Source organism: Prosopis cineraria, unplaced genomic scaffold (genome assembly GCF_029017545.1).
Source record: "Prosopis cineraria cultivar Desert tree isolate PC_DT_omini unplaced genomic scaffold, ASM2901754v1 PC5, whole genome shotgun sequence".
Taxonomy (NCBI): Eukaryota; Viridiplantae; Streptophyta; class Magnoliopsida; order Fabales; family Fabaceae; genus Prosopis; species Prosopis cineraria.
In genome coordinates this window covers 41,142,005-41,164,006 of record NW_026555336.1, presented here as the reverse complement: position 1 = coordinate 41,164,006, position 22,002 = coordinate 41,142,005, and the positions used below count along the sequence as shown (strand labels likewise).

The 22,002-nt window shown below is 37.8% G+C and overlaps 1 protein-coding gene across 2 annotated transcripts in view; it reads right to left on the bottom strand.

The window, feature by feature from the left end:
- Positions 1 to 21,173, bottom strand: part of LOC129310603 (uncharacterized) — a 29,416-nt gene extending 8,243 nt beyond the window's left edge. For both annotated transcript variants that reach the window (XM_054952494.1, XM_054952495.1), the window contains exons 1-7: positions 20,675 to 21,173; positions 19,398 to 20,127; positions 12,448 to 18,428; positions 10,586 to 12,090; positions 9,477 to 9,740; positions 7,893 to 8,113; positions 40 to 311 (exon numbers count right to left, since the gene is read on the bottom strand). In XM_054952494.1, coding sequence (XP_054808469.1) covers positions 40 to 311; positions 7,893 to 8,113; positions 9,477 to 9,740; positions 10,586 to 12,090; positions 12,448 to 18,428; positions 19,398 to 20,127; positions 20,675 to 21,018 — 9,317 coding nt within the window. In that variant the 5' untranslated portion in view covers positions 21,019 to 21,173. The remainder of the gene's footprint in view (positions 1 to 39; positions 312 to 7,892; positions 8,114 to 9,476; positions 9,741 to 10,585; positions 12,091 to 12,447; positions 18,429 to 19,397; positions 20,128 to 20,674) is intronic.
- Positions 21,174 to 22,002: the final 829 nt, after the last annotated feature.

Sequence of the window (22,002 nt, the reverse complement as noted above, 5' to 3'; positions counted from 1 at the left end):
GAAGACAGTGTCCACTACATACTTTGCATAGAATAATACCTATCAAGAGCCATATTTCTTGTTTGCCCAGAACCCAGGCAGAGTACAAGAAGCCATCGATCAATGGCTGTAACTCCTTCTGAATATGAAGTGACATCTATTACATGCATCTTAACAGCAGCATTGGAACTGCTAAATAATCTTGATATTTGAAACTTTCTCCATTTGTTTTCAGAAAAAGGATTTCTCATAAGAGCAGATGATGGGTCAATGCAAAATGAATAATTCTGGCATGGACGTGAACTTCCATCTTCCCATGTCAGTATTGATACCTGAAAACATGTGAAAATTTTAAAACGTCATTAGAAGTCTATTGTGATGCTGACTGAACAGGATTCATCACAGACCATAGGTCAACCACTAGCTACTGCACCCATGTTTGCGGAAATCATATAACTTGGAGAAGCAAAACAAGAAGAAAAGGTAGTTCCTCGAAACACTACTGAAGAAGAATATCGGGCTTCAGCCCTGGGTATATGCAAATAAATTTGGCTCAAGCGCCTCATAACAGAATTAATGCACGATTGAAGAAAAAATTGAAGTAATGTGCAATAACATGACAGTCAATCATTAAAGCTGAAAATCTAGTTCAACATAAGACCAAACATATTGAAATTGATCATCACTTTCTCCAGGAAAAACTGTTGGTATAATTGAGAGATTCTGGTGTAATAAAGGCCACAGAGCTCACTTAATTCAGAGGATCATATCTGGAATTAATTTTAGATCTGACATGATCAAGAGAGCTGACTAAACCAGCTCATTAATCATGGAGTTGAAAGGTTCCCCAAAGTCCCGAAATTGGTTCCCCAGACTTAAAACATCCCTCACTATGACCCTGATTTCTGCAACAGCTCTTTACACCAAATCCTCCTCATTATTTTGATTCTTTCCCAGATTATTTCCTAGCTGCTGTAATTATTATTCTCTCTTTTATTATTTTTATTTTATTTCATTTTTTATTCACTGAAGTGGATCTGTGAATCCATTTTTTCATCTTCCAGTTTCCTTTTTCTCTTCTTCATCTCATCTGTTGTATGCCAATTCTAAGAGAATTATGAAATAAAACATGCCATGAATTATTTCAGCCTCTCACCAAATGGTCAAGAGTTTGCTCATGGCTGCCTCCTTTTTCTCAATTAAATCAGAAGTTAAATTTTAGCATGAGGTATGGAAAGTATGCGCCCACACGAAGAGGACTGTTAGACATGATTAAACAATCCACGAGTTTGCACTTAATAGTCAAGCTTTTGAGCTGAAATAATTAAGGAATTCAATCCTTCTTGCCCCTCCTTCCAAATTCCAATTCTCTTGATTAAAATTGCTGGAGATTCACTCTATTCACTTGGTCATGTGTTCAAGTGTTAACAACGCATGCTTTTTCCTATTTACCCTAGTGTGCTTTTTCTATTTTTTATTTTGTATTTTTCTCCTTTTATTGGCTCCATCATTCTTGGCCAGATCAGATGGGATAGAAGAAATTTTACCATTTACATTTTATTAGTTCTGTTTTATCATATCTAGGAGGTGCTGCTTCACGCACATAGCACTTCTATATGTGTAAGCATGTTTTAGTCAGTTTTGGAATTCAAATCCACACAGTATCAAAGCCAGGTTTGAACCTAAGAGCTGTGGGTTGATCAAGTATAATAGCATGAATCTCCAACAAAAAATCAATTTTATCACAAAGTTTGGCTAGGCATCTGTGTATGAGATGCTCGAGATTTTTTCAAAACTATTCATATGCCTCAGCAACATAAGCTTTCAAGCTGGAACAGTCTTGACAATCACCAAAGGAATCCAAAACCAAAATCCTCCTCATGGAGTAGAATTTAAAGGCACAGACTGAGCAAAATCAAAATCAAATCCATTTCAAGATTCCCTCAACTAACCAAATCTCTCATAAAAGTGAAAATTCCATAAAACATTTAACTGTTGCAAAAACTAGATCCTAGGATGTAGAATCAAACAAAGAAGTCAAAAACTACATCTTAGGAAAACCTTGTGCAGGAATATCTAGATTTTATTGTAAATATTAGGGCTGACTATTAGGGATATTCTCACCTGATTATTAGGAGTAATTAGTATTTATTTGTTTGTCCCCAAACTTTGTATATATATAATGGCTGTAATTCATACTTATAGATCAATGAGAGAAATATTTTCTTTTCCTAAAATTCCACATGATATCAGAGCTTGGTTCAAAATAAAAATTAGGGTTCGTTGAGGTTTAGTTTTTGGATGGATCACACAAGACCTCTTATACAGTACCTTAGGGTTTTCGTGTGGACTATGGTGGAGCATGTCTAGACTCTCACTGCTAGCCCCGAGGTGATCAGGAGGTGCCGATCTGCCAACCACCAACAAATGAAGCCTAACAGCGGTGCGTGTCTCACACATGCGCCACCACAAAAATCCGCGCCAGAGAGGTTTGCCCGGCATGTGGAGGCATGTGTTTGCTAAGGTCCGGTAGCGACTTCTCTTGCTGACAACGATACACCATTTCCGGTCAATTCCTAGCCCCTCCTAAATTTGGGCATCCTTCTTTCACATCTTCTAGGTTACGTGCACACTGCTTTGCATTGCAACCCTCAATTTGTGACTATTCTGGCTTGGAGTCTCATGTTCATAGGGTTGTTGCCTCTATTTCAATTATGCCATGAGAGATTAACTCTATTTGAAGTGATGGGAGTGCTCTTATGGACACTCTTAAGCATCAGGCCTATTGCGTCCAATTCTATATGTACAGTAACAGTGGCAAAACAAGGGACTTTCCTTCAAGCTTTAACAACGTCACGAAATAAAATAATATAGATTGTTGATTCCGAAGCCTCCGATCATATGACTAATTGTCACCAGTTGTTTACTACTTACACCACGTGTGCTAAGAATATTAAAGTAAAGACGGCTCTCTCGCACCAATAGTGGGAAAAGGGAGTATCCGAATTTCAGACTCTATAGTGTTGGAATCAGTATTTCATGTGCCTAAGCTTGATTGCAATTTACTTTCAATTAGCCAATTGACAAAGCAATTACATTGTTATGCTCAATTTCTCCCATCATGTTGTGTTTCAGGACCTATCATCTAGAGCGACAATCAGAAGTGCTAAATAATATGAGGGGCTCTATTATTTTAAAGTCCCCACTCGAGTGAATACATCACCGATAATTGGTAACTCTACATCTACCTCTAAAGTTAATGATTTTATGTTGTAGCATAAGAGAATGGGTCATCTTAATTTTCATTATCTTTAAAGATTGTTCCCAACTCTATGTCCCAACCTGAATATTAATGACATTCATTGTGAAGCGTGTGAACTTGCCAAACACCGTAGAATGTCCTTTCCCAGAGCCAAATACACACTCACCAAACCTTTCATGACAATTCGTAATGACTTGTGGGGACCAGCTCGTACATCCAATCACACTAAAACAACATGGTTCATTTCCTTTATTGATGATTACACTTGTGTTTGTTGAGTTTACTTTTTGAAACAAGTCTAAGGCTGCATTCATATTCATGAATTTCTTCAATATAATCACCCAGTTTTACATCACCACCCAAGTCTTACACACTGACAATGGCACTGAGTACTTTAACTAATCTTTGAGTAACTTTCTCCAAGTGCATGGTATTATGCATGCCAGCTCTTGTGCCCATACATCTCAACAAAATAGGGTTGCTAAAAGAAAAATCGTCATATCCTTGACGTTGCTAGAGCACTCATATTTACCTGCAATGTGCTTAAGTTTTATCGGGGGGATGCCACTTTGACCGGAACCTACCTCATCAACCGTATGCCCAGTCGGATCTTATCCTTTGAAACTTCTCTCTACAAATTGCAAAGTAATTTCTCTACCTCCCATCTTGAAACCACACTGCCACTTAATGTGTTTAGATACCTAAAGGAAATAGAATAGTGAGTTGTAAGTGGGTGTTTACCCAAAATACAAGGATGATGAAAATCTTGATAAGTTGAAAGCTCGCTTGATTGCAAGGGAGTTTACGCAAACATATGAACTGGACTATGAAGAAACATTTGCTTTGGTGGTAAAATTGCACATTATCAGAGCTTTATTATCTGTGACAGCTAATCTTGAATGACCTCTTCATCAATTTGACATAAAAAAATGCTTTTCTAAACAGAGAGTTGAAAGAAGTCTATATAACTCTACCTCCCAAGTTTGATAAAGATAGGGAAAAACAAATTTGTAAACTAAAAAAGTCTATATATGGCTTGAACAATCACCAGGAGGTTGGTTTGACAGGTTCTCAAGAATCCTGAAGTTCGAAGGTTACAAGCAAGCTCTGTTGGATCATACAATGTTCGTTAAGGTCAAGGGAAGCAAGAAATGCATTCTTATTGTCTATGTTGATGGCATAATACTCGCAGGAGATCACCTTGGGGAGATAAAGAGAGTGAAGACCGCCCTTGGCAAGGAATTTAAGGTCAAAGATCTCAAGAAGTTAAAATACTTCCTTGGGATGGAAGTTGCCTGATCAAGAAGAGGAATTTATGTTTCTCAGAGAGAATATATATTTGATCTCCTGACAGAGACAAGTATGTTGGGCCACAGACCTATTGAAACTCCTATTGAAGTCAAGAAGCCAAAGAAGAAGCCTAAGGTAAATGATGAAGGTGAAGAAGAAGAGGAGGAGGCTGAAGAAAAGGAAGAAGTAGTTGACAAGGAGAGATATCAGAAGCTTGTTGAAAAACTGATATATATCTCTCATACGAGCTAGATATAGCATTTGTTGTCAGTATAGTCAATCAATATATTAGTTGTCCAATCAATAGCCATATGGAAGCAGTCTATAAGATTTTGAGATGTCTAAAAGGTACTCCTAGTAGAGGCTTGTTCTTTAGAAAACATGAGCGAAAATCCATCAAAGTTTACACTGATACAAGTTGGGGTGGAACCTTTAAAGATCAAAGATCAACTTCCGGCCATTGCTCATTTGTGTGGGGGAATTTAGTTACACGGAGAAGCTAGAAGTAGAGAGTTGTTTCAAGAAGTAGTGGAGTTTGAACTAAGAGCTCTAGCTCAAGGAATAGGTAAGGAGTTGTCGCTATAATGAGTCTTGAATGAAATACAAGTTGAAGCAAGCTCACCATTGAAGCTCTATTGTGATAATAGGGCTACCATAAGCATGACCTTAAATCCAGTATAACATGACAGATCTAAACATGTTGAGATAGACCGACACTTCATTAGAGAAAAAGTAAAAGAAGGAACTCTATGTTTAACTTATTTCCCTGCAAAGTTGCAAGCATTTGATGTTTTAACTAAAAGGTTACTTAGACCTGCATTTGAGAATTGTATAAGCAAGTTGAATATGATAAACATCTATGATCCAACTTGAGGAGGAATGTGAGAATATCTGGATTGTATTGCAAATATTAGGGCTGATTATTAGGGATTTTCTAGCCTGATTATTAGGAATTATTGCTCATTATTAGGAGTTATTAATCTTAGGAGTTATTAGTATTTATTTGTTTGTATCCGATCTTTGTACATATATACTAGCTCTAATTCATACTTCTAGATCAATGAGAGCAATATTTTCTTCTCCTAAAATTCCACACCTTGAAAGGAATGCTAGCCACTCAGGTCTACTCCAAAATGGACACCATCACATATACTCAAAGCAAGTTATAGCCAGGGCACACCGTTATGTTTTAGAGAATGAGTTTCAAGTAACATGAATAAGTTGAAGGAATCACTAGATTGGCATTCCACCCATTCTAGTTGTGGGTTTATGGATGAAAAGAGGATTAATTTATTCACAGAGAGCAGCAATACATATATACTAATGTGACCCAACCAATAATACAACAGAAACACTAAATTAAGACAATAACAGCACTAAATATGAGAGTATGCTGAGGTTTTTTTTATAATAATGAGCTGAATGGACCGAATCAGAGTTACAAGGACACTCTCTGATTCTGGCAAAAACCCTATTTCCTCTATAAAATCAAAATAACTCCAGCCACTAGATTTCAAGCTTCAAAATACAAGTTCCCTACCACTGGCATTCAAGAGGCCAGTCTCTCCTCACAACTCCATTATCCTCCCTCCTCCCACTCTCCAAGAAAAAGACTACTAATACCTTCAGCATGGCTTACACACAGCCCATACTACCCAAAAGATTCTAATCATGACAAAAGATCACAAATTACTGTTTCTTATGGCTAGAGACTGATGGATAAGTCCCTGGACCAGTTAAAGTATTTCCACTAGAGTTATTCCTCCCCTTTGACTTCCTCTAATATGTCTTAGGAAAATAATAGGCTCTATCATATACCCATAATTCTTCCACGAAGATCCTCAAAGGAGTCATTGAGACTAAAAAGAAATTCATAACACCTCTCACACTCAACAACCTTTTTATAATAGAGTTCATCATTGTGACAAGGCCATTGGTGCACCTCATACAGGTCTAGATACTGCAATAACCGCATAAGAGTGGTGTGGTAAAGTGTAATAGACTTCTGCCCCCGTGTCAAGGTCTAAAGCACCCTTTTTTCTTGATCAATTGCTGCTGTAGTCTCTTTGACAGAGTATGTACAGTGCACTGACTCCCAAATCTCTTGAGCAGAATTGGCAAGAAATTTTCACTGATTTCCGGGTTCATAGAGTGAACTAGCCTAGTCATCACCATATTGTTCTCTGCACACTAGATTTCATACTTGGGATAGCCTACCTCTAGTGCTTTGGGATTACCAGTGAGATAACGCTCCTTATTTTGCCCACGCATGAACATAAGAATGCTCCAAGACCACTGTAGGTAATTATTCCCATTCAATCCATGGGATACAAGAAGTTGAGAGAAGGAATCGCTGCTGCCTCCACCTGAAGGAGTCACGCCGTCGCCTCCAACCTGTCCTGATGGGGTTTTTGATTGATCCCCATCAGTGATGTGGACCCTAGGGCTGCCGTTCAGCACTGCCTTATACGACATGAAGACTGCAGCTTTGATGCCATGTGAGTTTATGGATGAAAAGAGGATTGATTTATTCACAGAGAGCAATAATACATATATAGGAGAGATCAGATCATAATCAGATCACAGTTATCAAATCTCCTCTCTAATCTGGAAAATAAAAACAGAATAATAAATCTGATCCTAATCCCAAATAAATCGCTGATAAATAACTATAAAGATAATAACAACTAGATCTAGGGTTAGGTTTAGTAAAATTAATGGTTCTAAGGCTTATGGACCATGCAGCCTGCTTCTAACACTAGTGCAACAACTACTCACACTGAAAACCGAAAAGTCCAGTCTTGTAGTTTATTTGACTCCCGGTGAAGGATAAGAACCATTTGCTTCCACCCAATGTATTGTATGTTTAAGAACTTTTTCCATTACGGATCAAAGATTTACAATATTACTACTTTCTAAAAGCACCTCTTGAACAACGTAGGCAAATGTGAAAATGCTTTTCAAAACACACTTTCAGATGAGGTGGTTTCCAGAATACTATAAACTTTTGTGTCGAGCAACTTTAACCCAGAAGCATAAACTATTAGGAGAAGGCCCAAGAATATTTTTGCTTCAATGCATAAATCTAAAAGAGTACCACATATGAAAGCCCTCTGGGCTTGAGACAGAGAAAAGGCACAAGTTTCAATCTTGAGTAAAAATCTAATTCTGATCAAGAGAATGGAGTAGCAAAATCAAACCCGTTACCATTTGGTCATGAAAAACTTGATAAAATGCTGACAGTAATTTTATCATAAGAGCTTGAGCTATTATGGGAAGACCCTTAATGGTCTTGATGTATATTTCTAACCCAGCATGGTAAATGCACCAAATACATCCAGAACAGAAAATATAATATCACCTGCAAAACTGACTTTAAAAGCAGAAGTACTCTAGATCCATGCTCTATAAATTTGTCAATGATTTGCCTTATCCTGTTTGATCCCAAGTTGGATCCATTCTTCAAGCATTCAGATGATAGAGGCATTCGAATGATGGTAGAATCTGATGATGACCATAATTCATTCTCATCGATGAACATTGGACTAAATTGATCACTAAATCGTTGTGTGAGGTCAGTACCTAAAAGCTCAATACTGAAGATGTCAAAACTCTATAATTCTAGACAAGAGTGAATACTGCATTTCAAATTAACAGAACATCAGATATTTTCAAATTTTCAAAATAAACTAGAAAAATGTCCCTTTCTTTCTTTCAAAACTAGGAAAAAAAAAACTAACAATAAAAGCAACAAAATACGAGGAAAAAAAAAAGAACAAGATAACCTCCAACAAACAAAGTAGGAAACAGAACTCTAAAGGAAAATATCAATATCAAAAAAACTTCCAATTTTGTAGAATATCTAACAAAATCACCTCTCGGGTACAACCATTAAGTAAGCAACTTAACCCTAAAAAACAAGTCAATGCTATACATAATTTACTGGAAAAAAATTTTGCATATCCCACACCAACCAACGAGCATAGTAGCTGAAAGAAAACACTGAATTTATGATGAAATAAGTTTGAATAGAAGAGGCACAGAGAAAGCAAAATATTTGAATAGATTTCCAGGTACTAACTACTCAGATAATGTAAAGTTGGAACCTTTGTTTGTTACATGCATTAGCAGCTCAAGAATCAACCCTTTCATTAATAATTACTAATAACTATAAAATTAAACAAGAAATGTTGATTTCCATCTTTCCCTACTGGTTCTAGTCAATTCTTTCCCTTATTATTTGTTTCCTTATTTTTCTCTGAAGATATGATTAGCTGAGTTTTTTTAATGCCTGATTTGTGGTATTCGATTGATGAGTCTTCTATGAACATCTTCCATATTTGTATCACCTTATTTAAGTAATAAAAAGGGATGAGAAGGGCTAAGAGGACATTAAGCTCACTGCTTCCCCGTGAAAAAAAATTAATCTAAATAAGGGATTGAACGGGGCTAATGCCATATTTTTAGAATACTTTTTTTAACAGAAATTTTAGAATACTTAATCTCAATATACATAGCCAAGAATAATAATCAACTTATGCTAATGAAAAATTTCAGATAAACAAGGGACTTCATTCCTCAATGAGTACTTACATCTCTTCACTCATTTGCAGGGTCAGGGAAAAACATTTTCAAATTATCATCATCATTATTATTATAATTAAACATGCTAACCTATGTTACCCCTGTTTATGCAAAAGAACAAATCGACATAAATAAAATTTTAGGTCTCAACAAGAGTGAGTTGGCCTAAACTACTCTTAGAACCATCAGGCCATACCACCTAGAGTGCTGAGTATGTTTCCATAAGCAAGGATCCAGGGACAACTACAGCAAACTTAAGAGTAACAGAAAATTCTCCAGCAACAATGCAGTAAAATTCAAAAGGTGTTGAAAAGGAATATGAAGAAAGCAGGTTTAAATGAATTTACAATATGCAGAATACCTATCAAGGAAAACATTCTAGCCGAAGGGAGAGATGTTGAAGGTGCAGCAAGTGACAAACCACGAGGATCAAACATGTAAAAGTAGCCACCAGATATGATCGAAAAAAGGACGCATATGGAATAGCAACAAACCAAACCTAAACCATAATTAAGTGTGTTGCCCCGTAGTCTCCATGGAGGAAGGAGCTGGAGGTTACTAATTTCATCTCTACTCAAGCAGGCTCCTTCAAAGACTGCTACAAGAGCAGGCCCTTGGAATTCACCTGCATAAATCACACTGTATAAAACAAGGGAACAAATTGCCTGCTCAGTATATTATGAAATGTTTCATAAGTCCTAAAACTTATTCTAAAACAACACGGAATGACTAACGGACATCTGACTAACTGCAAAGACATTTTATTGCCCTTGGGTGCAACTGAACTTTAGAAAAGTGTTAAATTAGATGTTTCACCAGCTTGCCAAACACTATGAATGTTGTGGTTATCTGGTAATGAATATTAATAGTAAAAATAAAATGTGACTAATTTAGGATTGGGTTAGGTAGTGATCTTCGGAGATCACATGGCTATTGTTAAGGAATTTTGTATGCCAGATTTTATTCCCACAACATGATTCTTTCGTTGCATTCATGTTGCTAGTATACGTAAGTCTTGACTCACCGTATAGCATCAGTGTCAATATACTTGGCTCTTTCATTTCAAAACTGTTAAGTTTGGAATATCTTTTTTGAGAAAAAGATAAACCAATGGAAGAGAAAGTTAAGGAATCCACCAAAGAGGAACAATATTTTTTTGGAAAAGCATGAAATAAAGTAGGAAAAAAACCCAATCCGTCCAAAATTATGAAACTCCAATTCTGTTTTACTTACCCAAAAAAAAGTGTGCAATAGTATTGCCAACCCCTAAGGCCTAAAGATCCCAAAAACCAATCATGTACGCATTACTACCATAAACATGCTATTTGACAAAATCTACAGTAATTGATGGGAGGTGTATATTCATCGATTATTATATTGGAAATAGTAGAAAGATTCATACAAGAAAACTTGAGCTGTCTGCGTATTGAGACCAATGAGGATACAATAAACATCAATAATGCAAATTACCTAAGTTGTGCTGCAGCAAAGACTGCCGGGGATGTTCCCTCTTATCATAAATCAGATGCAATTTCTTGGCTTTGCAACAATCTGCCAACTCAAGAAGGTCAAATAACAAAAACTCCTCATTTCCATACAGGGCCAAAAGCTCATTTACTTTATCATAGCCCATGCATGGCATGTCTTTAGTCATATCTTCACTGATTAAAGAAAGGCATCGAATAGACTGTATGCCAAGCCTGCTAGCCAAATCATTGCTGATACTGGGATGTATAAAATGCTTTCCAATGAGAGAATTATTTTCCAGCCAAGGTGCATCATTATAAGCAAGATCCCCTGCAGGCACCAGAACTCCATGAGCATCTGGAATCAACAATGGATTGTCAAATGGCTCAATAAGTGACCTCTCCGAGTAACATTCTACTATGGCTTCAAGGACACGATGGACAAAATTTAACTGATCTAATGTAAGAGGAACCCCTTGTACATCATTCTGCAGCCGTTGTAATACATGAAGATAGTCTCCAATACCAAAACTCAGTCTGACACCCAACTTTATCAGCAAATCTTTATACTCTGATAGTTCAGATGGAACAACATATAAATATGGAGTGAATTTTACAGGCGAATCAAATGCAAGTGCATTCGGTGACACAAAATCATCTCCAATCCAGACCCACGAAACACCATCTAATTCTGCTTTCAGTTCAAAAAAGTCATCAGTATTTGTATATTCTTGCAACCTTGTATAAAGGAATGGTATTTCCTTTTGCAACTGTACATTAAAATCAGGTTCCAGTAACGAATCAATCTTAAGCTGCCTGTAGGACTTAGATAGTTCAATTAACTGCCTTGACAGAACACCAACTTTTGGGCAATCCATCCACCCAAGTTTTGTTTGCAGATATGGCAAGTGGCATTCACCATCTAATATATGCATTGAGGATGATACCATCCACATCCGTGATTTAGGTCTAACAATTGAGGGGGATGCCACTTTATTACTGGAACTTAACCATGGAAGTCCCAAAACAGGTGAATCAGATATTATTGGACACCAAGATATTACCTTCATTTCAGACCAGAACTCTTCTTCTGAAATATCATCAATCAAGCTGCTTACAAATGAATCAATATCATTATCATCTGTTTGGAAGTTCTCATCTGTTTTGTGAAAGCTATCATACACAACAGGGCCATCCATCACGCCACTTTTTAAAGATATGTCACTTTTTCGATGACCAATATTTTCACCTTTACTTGAAAGCTTCCATGATATTGAATCTAAAAAAATCAATAACTCTCTTCCACGCTGGAATGCCTCAGCATCCCCAAAATCATGCAACAGAGAAACTGATCTAGCACAATCAAGCAAACCAGTAAACCCCAGAGTTCTCCTCAGTCCAAGGCTCACTAAAATATCCAGAACTGCAGGATCTAAGAATTTTTCAGAAGGAAAGAATGCATTTCCATGCAGCATCTTTTGAAGCAATGGAACCCGAGGATCATAAAGCCTGCCATAATATTCTAGTAAGTAATAAGACCAATACTTTTTTATAAACAAGTACATCATTTTTAAGAATAACAAAATTGTAAATGATCGTAACACAGATGGGAGAGATTGTCAATAATACATGACAGTTGACACATAAGCATGCACTGATGCAAATCAGTAAGAAAGCTCCATAGAGGTATAAATAAAGGTTTGTCCACAAAACAAAACTGTAATAAAAATAATTACTTCTGCAGGATCTACTGAAAAATAATGGAGAGCAGACAAAATGTGTTATCAAAACTCAAAAGACTCAATGATGGGCTGCATAATTTCATACAAGACCCAACTTTACAACCCAAAAAATATAATACTATACCTAGATGGCTGCTGCCAAGATCCATTGGCTGCCAGAACAAATGATGAAGATGAAAGTACAGACTTCATTGAGATATCCGCTTGAAGCAAACTCTGCACATCATGTAGAATGGTCGATACAGCTTCTTCCGTCAAAATAAACTCTGACATGTGGTTGAAAATGTGATATTTGTAGAATTCCGCCTTGGTTGGCTCTTTTATCTCCAAAAATTTTCCCATGATGACTCTTTCCATTTCAGATTCAATTCTTATGAAGCTATCATTCAAAAAATCTTCACGGACACCACTAGGGCCAAGCCATTTCATAGGATTACTCAAATTTACTAGTTTTCTGCTCTTGTATGACTCAAATACTGGCAGGTGCTTGATGATTTCAATATGTGTATCATCCATTTGCTCCTCTGAGAACCATTTAGACTGGAGAACAAAACTCCGAAGTTCATGAAGCTCACCTTCGGATGCATTTGCAAAGATCCCCTCTATTTTATGAGGCTCCCTAGCAATTGCCAAAAACACATTTAGTACACCTCTTGCTGTTGGTGACTGAACAAAGTATTCCAGCTGTGGGTGATCTAATTGCAAGTCATGTCTCAAGAATAAGCAACCAACCTTCAACAACAAAGAAGACATCTTCTCACTCCATCCTTCATTTTTTATCACATTTAAGCTTGCAGTTAACTGCATCAGACAGTTGTTTCCAACAGGTAATATAGGCCACTTACAAAACACAGAGAGGTCATCACAATATGATTTCAGATAGCTCCACAGTAGTTGCAACCATTCTAAACTTGGGTGACCATGAACACCAGGAGTCCAACTAACTTGTCTCACATGCTGCCACTGTATGGGGAGTAATTTCACCATAAGCTTCTCGAGTAATTGGCATGATAAAAAGGAAATGTTTGTGCTATCACTTTGGGCAACGTAACAAAGTTTTTTGTGAACTTCTTCAGGAATTCCAAAGCTGACAAGTTGTTGGGGAACAAAATCCTTGAGAAGTCCATATTCATCACCCCGTGCAATGTACACTCTTTCTCCAACCCCCTTCTTATCAATTGTTGTAAAGGAACCATCTGCAAGTGGTAGCAAGGGCAGACCAAAAAGAGTACCAAATTGCATAGACATTTGCAAATCAAGTAAGCAATATTCAAGAGTCAAGATCATTGCATTCTTGTCCTTGAATTCCCGTTTCCTTCTGATTAACAATGTCCTCAAGAACTTAGGCGACAAAAAATGCAATGACGGACATATTTCTATAAACCTTTCCACAAGTGACTGTGGAACTGTGACCACAGGTAGACAAGCACCTGATAATGCTTTTATGAGCTCAATTATCCTATGGAAGGTAAAATCAGGAAATATCGCATACTTGGTTGAAATCCACTGACCTCCTCTAGCTTCTGTATATAGCACTCGGATACCAGATTCTGCAACAAACTGGTAAAGTCTCCGTACTACTGATGCCCAAGGCTCTAATCCTACTATTTTTGGCCAAAATGAGAAGAACAAATCACATGGACCAATCTCCAATGCTACTTTCTCAAGCAATCGACCATATGCAGGTGCAACAACATTCTCAAGGAGGTAAATGTTCCACTCTGAACGTTTTCTTCCACCCCCTGCCATATCTGATCCAAACCAGATGTCCCTACGATTTGATGATAATTCAAAGTAGGCATTTACGTGTACAGGAAGCCCAGTGCTAATTGGTAAGGGTAAGAAGCAGAATGCATGTCCTTCAGAAACCTCCTTTGCATGGGTAGGAGAACTGACAACTTGAAATAAATCAGGAGAGACTAGCTGATCATCCTGCACCTCCAAAGTGTGACTTGAATTTCCATCAAGCTTAACAGAATTCAAATATGCAGCAACACATGCCCATGGAATAAAATACTGTGAATTATTATTGGAATCTGTAGATCTGCTTTTCTGAGAACTCCCACCACCTATACATTCAGTGGTTATCCAACAGTGTAAATTACTTCCAGTAGGGCTTTTCTCCTCTATCAAAATCTTCTGACACTTATAAGGCAAATCCCTGTCAATAGATTTGTTTAGTTTCTTTAGAAATTTATCTCTATTCATTCCTGGTTGTTGATTTGTATTAAATAAATTGAACATTTCTTGGGGTGCAGTAGATCCAATATCAGGCTCACCAATACAAGTTCTGCGTACATGATGTAGAAGGTGCATTTCATGCCCTATTCCTTCTTTCACAAAAATAGAGATGCTTTTCACATTGTGCAAGAATAGGAGTGTTTCAGAAACAACCTCTGAAAAAGCAGCAAAAAGAGATACAACATCTTCAGGTGCATATACTTCTTTCTTGATTTGGCTCCGGGAGGCAACCCTTGCAGTTCTAAGAGGGAACCGGAAAAGTGTACCAGGAAAAGGGCACTGCAAGTCACACCCAAAATGAAGTAATGAAGAGAATTGATCAGGGAATTGCTCCAAAATCTGTCTTCCCACATACTTAATTCGCAAGCCAGGGTGGGAAGGAGATATCCCGGGCAAATTATTTGCATGAGGATCAAACATTACAACATTTTCTCCCGAAACAAACATGGGAACATCTGTGAAGTGATAGACGCAGTTAAATCCTAGCCCAAATCTTCCAATAGCAAAAGGCTTCTCAAGCTTACTTTCTTGACCAATACGTGAAATTGCATAAAGATCTTGAGGACTGAAAATTGAATCATTGAAACAGTATAAAGCAGGACCTTGCCAATCAGCCATTTCAGGAGAAAGAACAGAGGAAGTCCCATATTGAGATTTATCCAATAGAAGTATTACCTCTGAAGCACCTGCATCTTCTGCATTTTGCACTAGCTCAAATAGAGTACCAGGTCCATCAGCATACATTTCAAGTATATGCTTCAGCCTTGTTGTCAAAGCTTCATGCTGTCCAAAAGCCTCAATGGCACCAGACAGACCTAAATTCACTGAATCTGCACTCTCAGCCAGCAAGGTCCTACGAAGAGAACAGACACCAAGCCTTTCGGCTACATCATTGGAAATGTTACCATGCACAAATTTTTGAACTGTTTTCTTAGCATTCCAAGCTGCAGTTGATGCAGTACCGAATGAGCCATCAGGATCTTCAGGGCCAAGTAACCAGGGGGCATCATTATAAACCAAGTCTCCAGCAAGAAATAGCCTACCAGAGACATCAGGCAGATAGATCTGAACTTTTGGTTCATAGAGGTTAATTTCAGCCATATGATGCACTATTAGCATGACAGCCCTAATTTCCTGTGCATCAAGAGCAGAGGAACCTTTTTGAGCTGCCATTCTACAAAGAATATCAGCATAATCAGTAGGTTTCAAGAATTCACGAATACCAAACTCTAGAAACATTTCTTTGAAAACTGCCAAATCAACTGGAATGGCACGTATATAAGGAGCCAAATGAAGCGGACCATCAAGGACAACCTCATCAGAGGTTGCAAATCCATCCCCCACCCAAATCCACCGACAACCTTCAAGAACAGCTTTAACAATTTCAATCTCATCTGAACCAATCAAGCCTGTCAGTATCGAGTATATCCTTGGCATCACAAGGGCTAATTCCTGCCGAAGAACCTGATCAGTCACGATCTCATTATTTTTCCCAAGCTCAAGTAATTGAGCAGCAATTACACCGCCCCCCGGGGGAGACATCCAGGCCAGGCCATATGACAAAGCTGTGGAAGAGCATTCTCCATCCAATATCCGCATGCTAGCTGAGACTAACCATAAATCTGTTTGTGGTCTTACCAGCTTTGGAGGAGCAACCATTGATGACACAGCTGGCCATGGCAATGACTGAAATGGAGCAGAAATTAAAACTGGGCACCAAGAAATCAGTCGAAGGTCATTCCAAAATTTTTCAAGGTCAGATTTTGTGTTGCGAGCCCTAAGTGCAGTTGCTGCTTGAGATAATATTCGGTTAACTGTTCGTTTATTATCAACAACTTGATCAGGAAGCCACTTCAGCGCATTAACTTCTAAGTAAGAGAGAAGCACTTTGCCTCTTGAATATGCCATTTGTTGATCCTCACGCATTAGGTGCTCTATATGTCGGGCACTTTCTATGACTGTATCTGGAGACACAGAAGTTCTGAGACCAAGACCACGTAGAATTTCAAGAATCTGAGATTCTTGGAAAGGACCTGAAGGGAAACAATCTGAATTTTCTAATAATGCAAATAATTCTTCGTTACTGGGATCATATAAAACAGAAGGGCATTTAAGAGCACTGTTAAGGGTAGGAATAAATTCCAGATTTCTCAATAAGTCCCTAACAGTTATGTCTTCAAGAGACAAAAGTGGCAAATTTTGTAAAACAGATAACATGATGCTGTCACGAAACTCAGACCGCAGCTCCCCAACTCTGTTAAAAATGTATAGCTTGTAGAACTGTGCTTTCCCCATTCTCTCAACTCCATAATATCTTGACAGAATGTCCTCTTCAATAGTTGAGGATCTAACAATGAACTCCATGCCAAAAATAAACTCAGGAACATCCAAAGGTGGCAAGTACTTTCGAGGATTTTCTAAGTTAGAGAATTGGAAACCTTGAGTTGACTCCCCACCATAGACTTGATATATAGGTAATTTCCTGCAATAACTTAAGATAGGTTCATCCATAGAGCGCCCAACATACCATTTAGGATCAAGAAAAAACTCACGGAGCACATTTCGCTCCTCAGCTGTTAGACTGTCAAGAAAAGTTTGCATAGTGCCAGCACTGGAAAATGTATCAAAAATTGATTCCAAAACACCTGCTGCATTACCATCATATGCATAATTACATAAATCTGGATGTTCAACCACATAGCTGGGGCTCAATATATCGCATCCAATTTTCACAAGAATATCCTTTAGTGAATTAGAGAGATTGTTTCCTTTGATCAGATTCAATTGTCTGGAAGGTCTTAATAAATTTCCAGATGTAGAAGGCAAAATGGGCCAATCACTAAATAGTGACAGAGTTCCAGCCTGGTTTCTTAGATAATGCCAGAATAGCATAAACCATGATGATGTTGGCTTTTGAGAGGATTCTGGGTCCCAGTGCACTTTATTTTTAAATTTCCAGTCATATGGCATAAATGCAGGAAATAATTCAATGAAATGGTGAATGTTGAAAACTGTAAGGTTGGTCTTAGAAGACTTTGCAATAGCAGAAAGTCTGCTCAATAAATTGGAAGGAATGCTTTGATCAATTACTCGATCAGAAACTGGCTGCAGCAGCATGTATTCTACTTCATCACAAATGAAATAAGAAATTCCTTTTGAAGCTTCCAAAAATAAGCCAAATTCACCATTTGCCAAAGGAAGTAAAGGCAAATTGTATGCCTCCATACCAACATCATCATCAACCAAATCCTCCAAGCAATATTCCAACAACACAAGTTTGAATGATTTGCCCAAATTTACAGTAGTGTTGCATTCTCTAATAAACTGGCGTACTGTATCTGGAGTAACCACCTTGCTGGAATCATATTTTAAAAGCATTTCAAACAAAGGATTAGGCAAATGAACGACTGGCATTCCCAGTTGGATCAAAGCCAAACCAAGGTCCTTGGTTTTGACAAATTCCTGATCATGTAGAAAGGCTTTGCCTGGTGATACCCATTTTCCTCCTTCAAGATGAGAATATAGAACTGGAGCGTTACTTATATTTCTGTATATTTGTTGCACCAAAATGTTCCATGGCTCTTCATAAGAACCAATGGGCCACAAAGAATAGTAAGAGTTTGTTGGCCCTATCAGATCTTTCACACCGAGAAGCATATGCATAAAAGAAGGAGCAACGACATCTTCCAAAAGAAGCCTATTCCAAATAGAACGAACTTTTCCACTTCTGTCCATGTCAGCCCCATACCAGATTCCACGACGATTGGATGAGACCTCAAAGAATCCATTGACTTGCACATTTAGTCCAGTTCGAACAGGCAATGGAAGAAAACAGAAAGCCTGACCATTCCTAGGAATATCACTCTGAAAAATTATACAAGCAACATGAGCCAATGAGATATAGTGCAATATAACTTGCAAAATAACAACTGAAAAATCACCATTTACACTTAAATTTATCCTTTAACAAAGGAGCCAACAGCTTTTTGCTTTTTTTTATTTGTTAAGTCATATGCAAGAGAAGAGCTATGACCTGGCGAGGACCCGGGCTCCACCTTGAGAATCCATTTATTTGTTTAGTTCTGTTATGCAACTTACATAAAGCATTAGAATACTATTCATGCTATAGCAGCTCAATCTCTGCAGCAAATTTAGTTTACTTTTATTTAAGGCCTTCACTAGTAATCTGTTAATTTATTGATGAAGTTCAAGATTAGAATTACTCCAAGGATCTGAACTTGTCTAATATCAAGACGAAGTCTTAAGATTTAAATGGTCAAGGTCAACATGCCAAGGACAATGTCAAGGACAACTTCAAGTCTTCAACCTATAAACTAGAATTTTTAATTGAAGGCCTATGAATATTTCTACTATAAATATAAATTTATAATCTTTGACATGACCTCTCCCATGAAAGCCCCTTAGGCTTGAAACATGAAGAAAGCACAAGCCCATCATACCTTGAGTTTAAACTAAATTTTAATCAGAAGAGTGCAAGCAGCAAGGATCAACCAATCGACATTTGAGCCTTAGATAAAATGTCAAGGAACGCTTAAACCCAAAAGCTTAGGACGTTAAGTACATACTCATGAATATTTTAATAATAATAATCTCAAAAGGGACATCAAATAAAAAGTTGGGATTGCATTGATTGCCCTGCTGGATGAACAAACTATGCAAGAAAATGGGACATTAATTTTAAAATGGTCTTCAAACCTACCTATGCTTAATCTAGAGGTAGCAAAAAAGAAGCAAAATACAGAAATAAAGTAACAACTTAAATCTTATGGGAATGCGTATGAGAGGAGCACGATAGAAGATATTGAGAATTACATTCAGAGAAAGTGAGTCATCAGATATGCATGCCGCAACTGATGCCCATGGCAGCAAGTGAATGTCATATTCTTTGGATGCAGTAGCAGCAAAAGACCTAATCCTGCTAGAAGCTGAGGCCATAGTTTGCACCACATAAAATTTCTCTGTTCTTCTCTCAGTTTCAATTCCACATACTGCCTCGCTTAAGAAGCCCAATGAGAATGCATCCACTTCGCTAGCAGTATTTACACATTTTGACAATCTAAGTAGTGCCTGCCGGTGCCAAACTGTGTCATCCGTTGCTGGACAAACAGAGCATGAATAAAGTCTCTTTGGCTCATTTTCTCCAGAATTCCACTCATACATTTCAATGCAAAGTACACTCTTAAGAAACAGAAGTGTCAAAACTCCTTCTTCAAATAGCTGATGAAACATGGAGGAAATGTCATCTGGTGAATATGCTTGCCTTGAGAGCTTACTTCCAGCAGCCTGATCCATATTCCTCAAGGGAAATCGGAATAAAGTTCCAGCAAAAGGATTTCCCATGTCACAGCCAAAAGCACAATACGGAAAAAACTGGTCCTTGTAGAAAGAGAGAGCAGATGAACTGGTGAAGTCAATCCGCTTCCCAGGATTTGCTGCAGAAACTCGTGGAAGATATACACCCTGAGGATCAAATAATACCACATACTTGCCACTTACAAAAGAGGGAAGATCTGTCAAATGGTACACTGAGTTGAAGCCTACCCTAAAAACACGAAGAGAAGAAAAATAACACAAAGGGTTAGAGAAATACCAAAACCAAAACTTTTACAAAAGACTCAAGACATACTATGTTAAAGGTAAAAGAACTGAAAAAGATATGAACTGTCAGCAATACTACCATTAACACTATCTTAAACGAAGTTTTATAAAAATTACTATGGCAACGTATAAAAATGAGTAGAAAACCACCAAGGTATTCCCAAAAACTTTGGTTGGGAAGCCCAGCCGCAATCTGCACCGCTAACTTGTAGATGAATAGCAAATGTTGGAGCGAACAGAGTTACGATAATACAAAATGAGAACATACTAACTACGGTATCACCCCACTGTCCTAGGAAAACAAATAATTGTAATTTTAATATCTATCATCTCCATTTTCTTCCATCGACGACGAGAGCTGTACAATCGTAGATTTCATTCTCCAGCAGTAAAGTCTTGGTCATTACAACACAAATTGTTTAAAGCTACACAGTCACCGACAACTACTTATCTGCTTATCCTATGAACTCGGGATCAGAGAAGGGAATTACCCAAACCGACCGGTCTTCCACGCCTGTCCATGCTTACTACTCCCTCCAATCCTGGAGATACTACTAAAATCCTCCTCCGTGAAAACTGAATTGTTATAGGCCAAAAGTGCCGGGCCTTGCCACTGTGATAATGAATCCGATAATAGAGACTGGCAGCCATGGGACCTGCGGTCCAGACACAGGCTAACCCTGGTGGCACCAGCGTCGTCCGCGTTCTGTATCAGTTCCTTCAACACTGTGGTTCCCTCCGGATAATTCAGAAGAACCTCTCGGATACGACGGGTCAGGTCAACCGTCTGGCCAAAGTCTTCGAGAAAGATTGATTCCCGCGCCGGAGACTCCATAAGGTCCGGCAAATTTATAAACCCTTCCCTGCGACAGCGGAGGTTGGGAATTCTGGTGGTCTAGATCATGAGAATTTCGGTTCCCATTCTTGTCCAAGGTTAAAGCATGAATCAGTTGGTATTGTTCTGTTCCTTTCCAGCTCTCCCCGGCAACACTTCTTCCGCACAGTACGGTCGACGTAGCCAAATTTTCTTTTTTTTTTTATTTATTTCAATAATAAATTACTTATTGGTCAAAAAAAATAATAATAAATTACTTATATATTAACGCAATCATATTCTCAAATTTTTTAAAATTTTTTGAACAAGTGAGCCAATTTATTCTATTTTTTTAACTGAATGAAGATAATAATGATAATTTAAAATCTTAAAATTTAAAAAGGTTAAAGTATTTAAAAGTGTAATGTTTTTAAAAGTGTAATTGATATCATGAAGTATTTAAAAATATAATATCACCCTAGCTTTTTCTAAAATGGAATAATTTTGCCTTGTGGTTATAAAAGGCCCAGCCCATGTTGACTGTTATATTTATATGTTTGACCATTATTTTTCAACCTCCAAACCACATTACTTATCACGTAAGATGGGATTATTTAAAAAGAAAAAAAAAACTAAGACTCGTATACTCCCTCCTTCCTTCCTCTGATCAACTTTATCTCCTTGTTGCAAATCTACACACCATGTAACATTTTGAATTTTAATTCTCTAATTAATTAAACTTCATTAGGATAATTAATTAAGTTGAAGTGGAGTGTGACCAGAGAGGTCTAATAATCATGTTTGATGTGATTTCAGCTCTAGTTATAGATTCGGTATTGAGGTGGACCACCCAGGCATCGAAAGGAGAAGAAAAAGAAGAGTTAAAGTTGCTGTGTCACATGCCGCGGCGTGTAGATCATCCGCCGTGACGCACAGCCATCTCTGAGTGAAGGAGGACCTCTCTGTGCCATGTGCCGCAGCGCATGGCCATTTTTTGCACTTTAT